At 38.7% G+C, this 12,991-nt stretch overlaps 1 protein-coding gene across 1 annotated transcript; it reads right to left on the reverse strand.

Annotated features, from left to right (window-relative positions):
* Window positions 1-1,510: 1,510 nt before the first annotated feature.
* On the reverse strand, window positions 1,511-12,350 carry ETS2 (ETS proto-oncogene 2, transcription factor; the record flags this gene model as incomplete). Its single annotated transcript, XM_080363252.1, has 9 exons — window positions 1,511-2,334; window positions 3,309-3,423; window positions 4,133-4,400; window positions 4,579-4,821; window positions 5,588-5,671; window positions 6,484-6,684; window positions 7,161-7,280; window positions 9,168-9,288; window positions 12,279-12,350. The coding sequence occupies 9 exons, from the start codon at window positions 12,348-12,350 to the stop codon at window positions 2,119-2,121; spliced, it is 1,440 nt and encodes a 479-aa protein (XP_080219378.1). The 3' UTR covers window positions 1,511-2,118.
* Between the last annotated feature and the right edge of the window lie 641 nt (window positions 12,351-12,991).

A 12,991-nucleotide genomic window follows, 5' to 3' on the forward strand; every position in this document is an offset into this window, starting at 1 on the left:
CCACTCCACCCATTTAGAAAGGTACCTTCTTAGAAAAAAAACACCCTTTTTCTCCGAATTTTTAACATGCTAATAAACCTGAGTGACTACAATGAAAGCAAGATCAAGACATGGCCACAGATCAAAGGATCGAGCAGCCTAGGGGAAGCACCATTTTTTTAATAACTACATTTTCTACTTCTAAACATATGCTTAAGAACAAATGTTTCCTTATTTCCTGATTTTCTGTGAAGTGGAGGGATGAAGAAGAATATGAGCTAAATAGTTAGGACAGTAGCCTTCCTTCAATATGGGATACAATCAGGAACAGTTCAACCATAAGTAGTCTTAACACGCCTCTGCCCTGCCGTGCATTTACCCATCAGTTTACACACTGAATCCCAGCACAGTGCCAAACTGTGGGTTTTCTCTCAGAGGCACAGCACAAAAACTTTAATTTCTATCTAAATGAAGAGTGGTCACATAGATCTAGCTTGGTTCAAGACCACAAGCCTATGCACTCTTGCAGAATTTTCTCTAACAAGCTCCTGATCGCTGTAAATCTGTTTTGTTTATCCCCTCAGTCTCTGCTTTTATCCTGGTTTAGGGTAGGTGGGTTAGGAATGGGCAAGGGTTGAACCAACAAATTAAGAGGGAACTTTCTGAAATTTTCCAAATTAAAAAGCACACGTGCTATTTTGTTGTTCAAGAGGTTTTAATAAAGACTCATTTTTAAACCTCTCACACTGTACAACACATTTAAATGTACATCAAGCTCAGATAAAAAATAAAGCTTTCTTACAAAGTACATTTTTCCAGTGATTTTTTTAATTTTTTTTTTTTGCAGTAAAAATAGCTGCTACATAAATCCCTCCTGATCTTTGAAAAGGAGTCACAGTTATTTCCAAAAATAGAGTTCATATTTTAATCATACAGGATACACTGCAGGAAGAAGAGACAAGTCAAATGAAAAAATAAGGCTTGTATATATATATATTTTTTAAAACGACATGCATAGAAGTCAAAAAACATATGCCATTTATAAAGGAAAAAAGTTAATTTTATCCATATTAATATTTTCATTTTCAGTTACAGAAGAAACCACAAACAGGCCCTTTATGTCCCAGAATACAACATCAGTTTCTTGTAAAAATGCCAAAATGCACAAAGAATTGCCAGCTTCAGTCTTGACAAAATACTGAGCCAGCCTTCCCTCCCTACCCCCCCTGCCCCGCCATTTCATATCATAGGCATACCATATGCATGCATACTGAATACTTATGTTGTCTCTCAGGCCAATTAAATATTTGCAGAAGGTTGTATGTCCTAGACAAACATGAAAAAAAAATTCTCATAAATTTACATTCATCCTATTTAAAAACACACATACAATTAGTTTAATTTACACTATACAATATCTGTTAAATAGGAACATTACAGAGTTTCAAAAAGAATCACAGAATATATACAAACTGACTATTGAAATGGTATGATTTTCCTTCCCCTTCTTTAAAGGGTCTTTTTTTTTTTTTGTTAACGGTTGCTACATCTGGTTTTGGCCACATTTATGTACCTATGCAGCACACTTCTGGAGTAGTAATAATAATAATAATAATAATAAAATGTGCTTTAGAACAAAACTAATATCAATTTTCCTTACTGGTCATTTAAAATAAATTAGGTATTTTTTTTTCTTTCTTTATAAAATAAGATGTAAGCAAGGATGATGGTACTTTTAAAATATCAGAGCAATAGTTCTGCTGCATCACTGGTTTCTCACCCAACCTTTGGTTTTAAAGCCAACCCATTATTACATGGCAGCGTTAAGTAGCCAAAACGCTTTATACGGCAGTACAGGTAGTTGAAACGCTCAACTCGAAGAGCATCTCCATGTCTTCATGGCAGAGCTGGGGTCTGTGCTGACACCCATGCTGCTCAAGTGCCTGACATGGCCAACACCCGAAGCCACTGATGAAATAAGGCCACTTCCTTCCAGCTCTCCCTGGTTACAAAATCGGTGAAGGTCCTTATTTCCCAAGAGTTGCACCCATCTGAGCAGCCAGAAGAACCGACTGCAGACGGTTCCCAGACACGGTCCCAAGGCGTGATCTTCACCCCTGCAGCACCACGTCCCGGGGTTCAGTCCTCCGTGTCGGGCTGCACCCCCAGCATCGCGTGCAGCTCCTCCGCCGTGTACCCCAGCAGGTTCTGCAGGTCGCACACGAAACGATACACGTAGCGCTTCCCTGAAGTCTTGTGGATGATGTTCTTGTCGTAATAGTAGCGCAGGCCTCGGCTGAGCTTCTCATAGTTCATTTTCGGCTTGTTTTTCCTCCTTCCCCACCTCCGTGCCACCTGCCAGTCCAAAAAGAACATGAAATGCAAAGGGTTTATTCAAGTCATGTTTTTCCGGTTGGTGACTGATAAACACAGTTATTAAAACCCTTTCTCAGCCAGAGCATTTTATTTGCTTTAGATGTCCCAAACTCAGGTAAGAGAAGAGTTGGTGACTGGCTCCTCAGCTGAACATGCTCCAAGATAGTTATTGGCAGCAGCTTCAGGAGAAAGTGGTCGATAGCAAATACCAGTGAAAAGGATATCTATTCGTAGTGGATGTGTTTAAAGAGATCAAGTTTATGGGAAACAGAGTTTCCTTTCTTAAGAAGATACTATTTCATTATTTAAGCATAAATTTTCTATTAAGAGGTATGGACAGCTCTTTAGATGGAAGTTGAATTATATGAAGTTCCTTGGATTTAATTATTTCCACGCCCCATTGTATGGTTTGTGTGTGGCACTTTCGTTTGTTTGTTTTTAATAAAGGCTTCAGTGGACTTAATATCATGTCTCTTATTACAATAACAGTATCAGAAGATGAAAATCCATTCTATTTATAGCTTTAGTCATTACAAATAAGTTCTCAAAATATTTTAAAAGCAGCACTACTATATTTGCTGTGTATCTAAAAGAACAGTGATACATTGAGTGCATTTTCTTCATGCTTTTTCGTGATCCCAGCCATTGTTGATTCAACTCCATTCAGTAAGCTAATTACAGTATTACACTGTCAAGAGAGCTAACTTGGTATACTACCTTTGAGTTTCAAACTACACAACACGTTCTCCTAACTACAAGCAAATGCTGATATCCTTGGGTGGGAGGAGAGGAGGGGAACATCCCACAGCCATCCTGACTGTACCGTACAGCATTTGCAGATGAAGAGATTTCAGTTAAATGTCTGATCTTGTAAATGCTTTATATTCAAGACTAGGCCCACAGATGGCAGATCAGACCGTAAATCTTTTTGCTCATCACAATTGGTCACATACCTCGTCTGGATCAGCAAGTTTAAATTCCCATCCATCTCCAGTCCAGCTAATGAATGACTGACAGGACTTGTCAGTCAGTAACTCCAGAAGGAATTGCCATAGCTGGATAGGTCCACTGCCTGTCAAGAGAGCGGGGGTGGGGGAAATCATAATTAACACTTCTGCAAGCTCTTACCACAACCAATGTATGTGACCATACTCATGTCATAGGATGTCTTGTAATTACTCTTTTTTTTTTTTTTTTTAAATACCTACCATAAAGAAACTTTAGATTTCTCTCTGTAACACAAATCTACCCATAAACATGTTAATTTTAAAACAAGTCAGCTTTTTCATGGCAACACAGGATGTGACATGAGTTATGTTCTTCTTTTTTGTATGGACTCCTCACTCCTTACTCCCACCTCCCATCAGCTGCATTTCAAGCTCTTGCGTCTGTCCTACAGTCCCCAGCTTGGCAAATGTTCCAGAGGAAAAAATTTCAGCAAGGACTACAGGAAGAAGGTCTTAACAGGCAAGCCAACACCTGCAGAAACTCCCAAGTGTGGGAGATTTTGTCCAAGTTTCCCTTTTTTTCAAACAGACCAAAAAAGTGCATTTGATTTTTCTTTTGTGCTCAGACATACCTGCCTGTTCTTGCTTTAGATGGATATCCCTATGAGACTTTCTTCAGTAACATTTCAAACTGAAACTCTTCATGAGCAGTGGTCTTTGACCAAGTTGTAAGACATACCTTACAACTACACAACTTTATCATCACAGTACACATTTATAGAGAATATTGATGTTACACAAGAAGAGGAGTGACCATTTTGCTTCACTACGTACCTGTAAAGCCAGCTAGAATTGCTGCTGGTATAACTGGTTTCCCTTGCTCTACAGGATCGCTTCGTTCTTGAATATAGTCTTTGAAAGACATTGTAGGCTTGCTCAGGCACAAGGACTGGCTACAGTCATCTTCAAAACTCTCATAGGATGGCACGCGCTGTAAATCCACTAATGACGACTGGCTGTTCCAGGACTGCAGCATCGAATCTGAGCTTTCGTAACTTTCTGCACCACTGTCACTAGACTCGTGTTCTCTAAGCTTACCTTTATAAAATTAAAAAAAAAAAAAGAAGAGGTAAGTGTTGGCATGTTTGTCTGTTTTGTTTTTTATCCCCTCTTCCCCCACTCCCAATCTAGTTTGTAAATACGAATTACACAAAGGAGGAAAAGCCATTCAGAATATGGCCTTGGACCCACAGTTATCATGCAGATAATCACTCACCAGAATTATCCATCAGCAAGTTCAGATTGCTTCTTGGGAAATCTTGATTTACTGCACAGTAGTTCACACCAACAGCCTCTGCTTGGGTTTTAGGGAACAAAGAAAACTCTTGTTCTGGAGTGAGGAGATTTGGTCCTGTGGAAGTCTGACAGATGTCAGTCAGGAGACTGGGTTTAGGATAACCAAGGGCTTTAGGGTATCCGGGCATCTGCATACCATAGGAGTTCTGATCTACATTAACAGCTGAAGAAAGAAGTAAAAGACTGAATTAGATGTTTTCCTCTGCAATCCCTTAGACTAATACACCTCCAGCACCTCATTACAGTTGCAGAGAAAGAGTGATAGATGCTACAGACCTACTGGAAAGGCTACTGAAGTCAGTGAGAAGATCCCCATCTAATGGGCTCTGAATCAGATGCTGTACATCTCCCTCCACCACTTGCCAACCATAAATATGTTTATTGTTTGTTCTTCAGGGAAAATACAGGGCTACAGAAAAAGCTGGAAAAGCTTAATGGTTTTGAGTAAGGTCCTCATCATTAAGTGATGTAATAAGGTTGAGCTGGAGATTGACTGTGGCAGAATGAAATACAACAACGATCAGAGATAGCTAGCACTGCGGCCCATACACTTTCAAAAAAGCTCTATTACACTTCCACAGTCTTCAAAAAGGCCTGAGCATAACTCCTGCTGCTCCCCAGAGATGCTAATTTTTGACCTGGTTTGCTAGAGCTGGGAGTGGTCACCCTGCTCCACAGATGTAGGCTTTGGCATACCAAGAGGAAATTGGATTTTCTCAAAGCCTTTGCTCTTCAAAAGATTTCCAATATGAATGAGACTACAACTAAACAATACCAGGAAAGAAGGCTGTAGCAGCTGAAGTCAAGTGTTCTCCTCAAGCACAGTAACTATGCTGGTACTTCTAATTTTTTGTTTTTAAACTGGGATCTGTGACATGCCTAGAATAAACATAAGAGATGTAAAATGTCACATTTCTTAAAATACTTACCTAAGGAATTATTATTGACCCACTGAGGAACTGAGGTAAGATGAGAGTTCTCCACATATTGATCCTGTGTTTTCTCTTGGCTGTCTAGGGAGAGGAGGAAAAAAAGAAAAAGGAAGATTTGGTTTTATAATTTTAAAGATTTGACCTGTATGCCACAAAAAGCTTCTGATTCTTTTGAATACTTTTGAGGTCATCATTCACAGAAATTTTACTAATACACTGCATTGCACTTTCTTGAGATAAACTACACAAAAAACCCCAACTACACAACCCAACCAACTCCCAACCATTGTACCAAGTGAATTTTAACATAAAACTTAGAAAGAACAATAATTGCAGTGTGCTTCAAGGCCGAAGTCCTTAATGCATGCAACTACTGAATGTTACACTCCAAAGAGCAGTGGAACTCTCAGGATACTGCATGTAACATTTTAGCAATACCAGTGTTCACCTAAGACATCCCCAGGTGTCTTTGACTTCTTTATACTCATTCACTGAATTACTTCAAAAACACTACATTGAAAGAAAAAAAAACCACCTTGTAATAGAAAGTGACCAGATTTTGTCCAGCTCTTTGTTAATTTCTCTTTAAATGGGCTATTACAGTGGTCTTATCCTAATTTCATTTATTTCAATGATTATTCCAAACAAAACTTGACTGCAATAGGTATTCAGCCTGAACATGGAATCATTTCTGCAGATATCTGCATCTGTGCTTTGCATAAAAAAGGATGTATTAATAGTTCTGATAATGCTTTTATTAACCAAGTTTTAAAGTTTGAGTTTTCATATATAATAAAAGCCCTTCATAATGAAGCAAGTGTTGAAAGAGTCCCACTTTTATTTCTGTTAGAAGAGACTTAAACCAAAAGCTCTTTCTGGCTCCATAACTCTACCTTTTATCATCTGTTCCAGATGTTCCCACAGAATATCACCCACATAGTCAGGTGCCAGTTCCAGGAAACGCTCCTTGCCCAGGCTGCACAAGTCCTGGCCGCTCATAAGAAACTGATGGAAGTTCACGTTTGCCAAGCTAAACTCATTGGTAGCCCAGGAAAGCCACTGGCAAACTTGCTGTTCAGTCCACAGCCAGGGATCTGTAAGACAGAAAGTATCCTGCATTTAGAGATAACTCCTGACCTCTGTCAAATAACCTTCATTAGAAGGCAGTGAATGAAAAAAACATGATAACCGAAGTTACTTAGTTCTTAGTCGTGAATTTATTATTGAATTTAAAGAAAAACACAACAACAAAACCCAAACAAAAAGAAAACAAACAAACAAAACCAACAAAAACCAGTCCTCTATTTTTCTTCTGCATTCACTTTTAGTCAGAGATGTCCTCAGTTTACTTGATTCTTACGCTGCCAAAGCATGAGCTCTCCATGCACCCATTTTTAATACCAGCAAGCCTGGTCTTTCCAAGTCAAGCTGTGCCAGATTCACATAGGATCCATTCTTGTATTTCCTATTGACATCATTCTTTCTCTTTTGAAAGAGCTGCTATTCAGCCTCCTCCTTAGCATTAAAAAAAAAAAAAAAAAAGAAAAGCTTATAAATAGAAAACACTTACTATTTGGGATACCCAGCCGACACTGTTCCTTTGTGAAACCACTGAAAGTATCTTTCAAGGCCTGACTCATCACAGCCTTACTGCATGGGGTTAACAGAGGCAATTCACAGTTGTTCGATTCTACAAGAAAGAAAAGGGGCAGTGCGGAAAAAGAAGATACATTAACTTTCAGGCCACTGAATTGAGTGACAGGTTTTTGCTACACTGTTTGAAAAATAAGGAAAGGATGCTAGAAATGAGGCATTTTAAAAACAGTGTAGATCCCTTTTCTGATTATAGTAAGTCTTTGATTTAATATATCAACATGACCATCTCTGTGATACTGGCTTGATAAAATTGCATCATGTTAATTTAAAGCTTTGCAGCTTTCCATGATACAGACACTCATTTGTTCCTAGTAGTTACATAAAATGTCTTTGTTGCAGGGAAATGTCACCATTACTACTTTTTTTTAGAAGGAAATAGAGACCGCTTATTCCTATTTTGTCACCTATAGTTTGACTTCAGACTTCCTTATAACTCCAGAGAGTCTTCATTTAGTTTGAGAGCTAAGTAACTGATGGCAGTGTTGTGAAGAATCAGCTGCACTATTTAACACTGCTTTCAACTGGGCTGTATTTCAGACCTTCCCATGCATATCTCAATCGCCCAACTACATGGTATAACAGATTATTCTAGTGTACAAACCAAACAAGTGTGACAGGTAACTCAGTGCCTGAATAGTGCAACAAGGTTCAAAAAAAATCAGCATCTTCCTATGTAAGTCTAAATTACGAATATGCTTAACTGATTTTTAAATTGGCAAGTCAATTCCATTTTAGGGACAAATTTGGCTGCCACTCAACCTTTCTTATTGGGCAATTTTCACTAGACGATGCCTCATTTTACCCGGAAAGAAGAATTTCTCAGTTGAAGAAAGCCAGCCACACTGCCTAGAAGTTTCAGATTAGGAAACCCTTTTCTGGTAGTTTGTTTGTGATTGGCGTCATTAAGACAGGCATAATCTGAGGTTAACAACACACTTGCTACCACATCCCTGAACACTTGAGAGCCTCTGAGAACTCACACGCAGGTTGCATTTAAAGGAGCTCTGCTATGTTTGAAGCATACAACGGTGGCAGGATATATAAAGGTGATGAACTTGGCAGACTTGAAGCCAGTTCATGAAGCTGTGCGGCTCTTCTTGTTTTCCTGCACTGTCTACCGGCTCCACTTGACCCAGCAAGTGCAGCTCATTACCAGCCCGCGCTTAACCTCTGTTTTCACCACACCCATCCTCAATATCTGCTAGGACTTGCTTCGCTGACCAGAGCGGGTGACTGATTAGAATCACATTAGAACAAAGCACTGGTGGTTTTCAGAGGTTTGAGGCTTTTTTTTTTTTTTCTCTTCCTTCCCTAAGGGGAAATAAAGTGCTTCATGAAAAAATATCTACATTTTGGATAAAACTCCCCGTTTTGTCAGGGATATTAAATAAGAATTGGCAGACAACTTTTAGTAGGTACTGTCCTACATACACATACAAAAGGATCTGTAAACATTCCCGCCCCTGTTTTTTAAGGTAAGGAGTAAAACAAACCCTACGGGAGGGAAATAAAAAAGAAAGGCAGAGGGAACAAAGATTTTGTGTTCTGGCATTTAACATCAAAGAGTCCAGAAGTGAGCTTTCAGAATACCTGCAACATCTCAAACATAATTAAACTGTAAATTTAAGTACACATACCAAATATGGGGGTTTTTTTTAATTAAAAAAACCCCTCTTAGTTCCGGTTCAATACCTACTAAGCGTTCTTCCATGGACTTTAAGTTTTAGGCTACTGAATCCCAGTGCCCATTCCTTTTCAGCAGAGAGAACACCAACTACCAGTAGAGCAACCCACATGGAAAAAAAATCAAGTATGGACTAATATTCTATGTGGTAAAACACTTATTTCTAGGGAAACAAATGTTGCACTTGCAAGAATATACTTCTTCCTGAATAGACTAAGGAACAAAGTGAAGACTTACCATAAGAAGTACAATCAAATCCCGTTGGCACTTCTTGAGGCGTTTGATCTTCATTTAGTGAGAAAAAATATCCAGCAAAGAGAGAGTTTGAGCTATCAAAGGTGTCAAACGCTGGTTGACGCTGCAAAGCAACAGAACAAATTAAAAAAAAATGTGAGCATTTTGCTAGAGAAGTGTCAACTTCATTGCTAGGTAGTGGCTGGGTTATGTTTCCCAGACTGGCAGATGATGCACAGCCACTGTCTTGAATCAGCTAACTTCTACCTTTGAAATATAAACACAATGATAGTTTCTTGTACGTTAATACAAAACAATTAACATTCAGACCACAATACTAGGTGGGTGGCACGTTCTGCACGTTACAGTAAAACCAAGTAAGGATATTCTTAGTTTTCCTGTCATTGAGGCGTTTAACAATAGAGAACACACAGACATGTGTGTACGTGTGTATATATATATATATATATATATATATATATAAAAATATATAAATTGTTTCCCGGTATATTTTAAAGAAATACTTATTTCCTTAACTCTTTAAATATACTGTCCACTTGATGGGTACTTGATGGCAGAGACAGAATCAGTAAATTATGGAAAAACAACTTCCAGTGCAAGACCTACAGTAGGTTTATGCAGCTTTTTTTTTAAATGGAAATATTTAATCTGAACCACATCACTTGAAGTTATACAGCAAGCTTTACAGGGCTTGAAGAAAGATGTTACTCCTTTGCTGTGACTCTTATATTTCTGTCTTCCTGGATTTGGCAGGCACTGTATTTTGCAGTCTTTGAGGTGCTCAGATGCTCAGTGTAACATGGCTAGGTTCGGTGATGGATGTTATATTTTGAAAACCTATGTTCTTTCAAACTTGACTTGTGTCAAGGTGTATGCTAGAAATACAGAGTACTATTACTCTCAGCCACATTAATCTTTGGGGGCGGCCGAAGCAACGTTAACAGAGGAGGAAATAACTTTAAAAATAACTTACGCAACTTGTCTATTAGTCACAAGGAAAGAGCATCTGCAATATCTAGCGGCACGGGTGGATAAAAGTTGCCACTGAGATTTTTAAAAGCACCTGAGGACAGAACATTGTTCAGGAGAGCTGCAGCATGAATTCATGGCAGCTACTGCAGTTCAGGGAGCTGGAGACAAAGGCAACTTGCAAATGCTTCTTTGTTTTAGGCATCCACTGGTCTGCAGACTTAGGTCAAGGTAGAGAACTTAGCTGAGGACACGGCAAAGATTTTTCAGGGCAATATTCATGTGCGATGCAAAAGCAACCTGAACTATCCTTCTGGAACAGCAAATAAGTATTAATGTTTCCTCACATTCCCTAACTTTCCTTTTTATGTCACCACAAAGTTTCAAGTGGCTTGGAGCCTTTTTTGTACCATGTGCTGTATGTCATCCACCTCCCCAGATTACATTAACCCTAGTAAGAAACTATAAATCATAACTTTTTAGTTGTATTTTATAACAAACGGCAATGCATCCTAGTACATACATTATGCAAGCACACATTCCACAGAAGAAAAAGCTGTTAAAATAAACAATATCATGCCTCTAGGGGTTAACTGGGTTCAGAAATCTCCATAGAGCATTGGCCAGTGGAGACAAATTGTGTGCGGTTGGTTCGGATACCCCCCACAACTAGAGGAAAGAGTCAAAGCCAACCTATGAAAAGGCTCACATCTGAATGAAACAAGTTAATAGCAATTGCCAAATCTGCTAGTAAAAGATTCTTTATGCATTACTAGATAAAAGCACTGACTCATTGCTAGTACCTAAAAGAAAGGGCAAGTTCTTTCAACACAATTTGGAAACTCCTGCGTTTTGTGTAAATAGCTGACCCTTATCCTGAGTCACTGGAAAAAATGCTGTGGCATGTGAATGAGTAAAATCCATACTGTGCTAGTTTCATATTTCAAAAGGAGAAAAGTAATGTTTAAGCAGGTTCTTGATTCAATAGTAGTAAAAGAGGAAAAACCCAATGTAGAATAAATTCTGCTTGCCCTATCAGTTATGCAATATTTTATTTGTTTTTTTTCAACATATCTAAGGGTAATTATTACAGAACTAAATAAATGTTAACAGCTACAAAATAGTAGAATACACATCTTGATTTTTACTTCATTATATGACAACTGAACACTGAACAACTGCCTAGAACAACCACTGCTGTTAAGTTAACAACCACACAGCTGTTAAGCTGAGGGATGTCTAGTGGATTTTGTTGCTGTTTTGGGCAGGAGAGAAAGATAAGAGAGGACATAAAACCTCAGAAAAGTTAGGGTACCAGAGTCTCACTAACTGATTCTTCAAAACACAGACATTCCCCAAAGTTAATGAAAGCAGAAAGTGTCTTCCTAACCTTTATTTGGTTTACATTAATCAATGCTGTGCACAAAAAAATTATACTGAGATTAAAAAGCAACTTGCATAAATGGGGAGGAGGGAAACCCTTAAACACAGAATCTGTAGTCTGCTTCTCATTTGTTCTCAGTTTGTAAATTCCTTTCAAAACAAAATGAGTCTGTCTAAAGGTAAAAAATATTTAATAACTACCTTTGTTTTTTTACAATTTATTTTACTTCCATTTTACATAGGTGCATCTAGTATGTGAATAACCTGCTTTTTTAATATAATGTTCTTGAATGAATCAGACCTAACCAGTCATATAAGAACAGCCCTCTGCTAGTCTCATCAAGTTAAAGATGACACAAAGACCACCCCTCCTGCCAACCCCATAACCTTTATTTAGGCAAAAGTTCCACCAACTCCAAAAATTTGAGCTCTGTTCTTGAATACCTCTTATTTTCAAATTGTTAAGATTTGGGGGATGGAGGAAAGGAGCTTCTGTGGGGGAGAGGGTGGAAGGTGTAAGATTTACATCTTCCTATCGCAGTTCTGCTTTTCACATCTCTACTAAACTCAGTGAGAATGCTGTAGAAGACTAGAGGTTACAAGCAAACAGTTTAAACCTGAATATCTGTTTTCACCTTGCCGTGGCTATACAATCCCTCTGCTAGCATAAGAACACATTAAATGCACTAGCTGGGAGATGGACCGGCTGGGTTTAGAAGCCAACAGCTCGAGAGTACTCACCTTGAGCATTCCCCTGTACATGTTAGATACTGGAGCCACTTGATCCATGTTTCTGATCCCAAAATCACTCATCTGAAAAAACAAGAGGGGTCACATGAAAAATATTGCTAATCAAGGAAACAAGCCTGTTAACAGGCTTATCTCACTGCTCCAGTACAGACTACAGAAGAGCCCTTGGAAGGAGAAAGCTTTCCTTCTCATTGCTCACATCCCACCACACAGGGTACAATTCCCATCTTGCTTGCACAGCTTTTTAACTGGAAGACTTTTCACAGGATCACTGACATTAAAGTTTTAGGATAGGAGCAAGTGAAGATGTCTAGTTTCTGATAACCAGTGTGAAGGCTTTTAGTACCTTATTCTGTTAGTCTGAAAGTGCTACAGAAGTCCTTTGTCCATCGCGTATCTCTCACTTAGAGATATTTTCTAACTTTCACCCATTATCTTAAGCATTTGGTTTTGTGTTATTTTTGCTTACTGGATTCCTGTTCACATGTCATGATTCACTTTGGACTTTAGCTTTCAAAGGAAGGAAGTGACCGAGCGTTCACCATGGTACACCTTCACATTCACCCCTTTCACCCCTTCTACGAATTATCATTGAAGCCAACACTCAATATTAGCTACCTCCTTCCTTCACTAGCCAAAGCATCTCAAACCATGTTATCTTGGACATTTTGTAAAGATGCGATTTAGGATGCGATTTAGGCCCA

The sequence above is a fragment of the Nesoenas mayeri genome (genome assembly GCF_963082525.1).
Source record: "Nesoenas mayeri genome assembly, chromosome: 1".
NCBI classification, from domain to species: Eukaryota; Metazoa; Chordata; class Aves; order Columbiformes; family Columbidae; genus Nesoenas; species Nesoenas mayeri.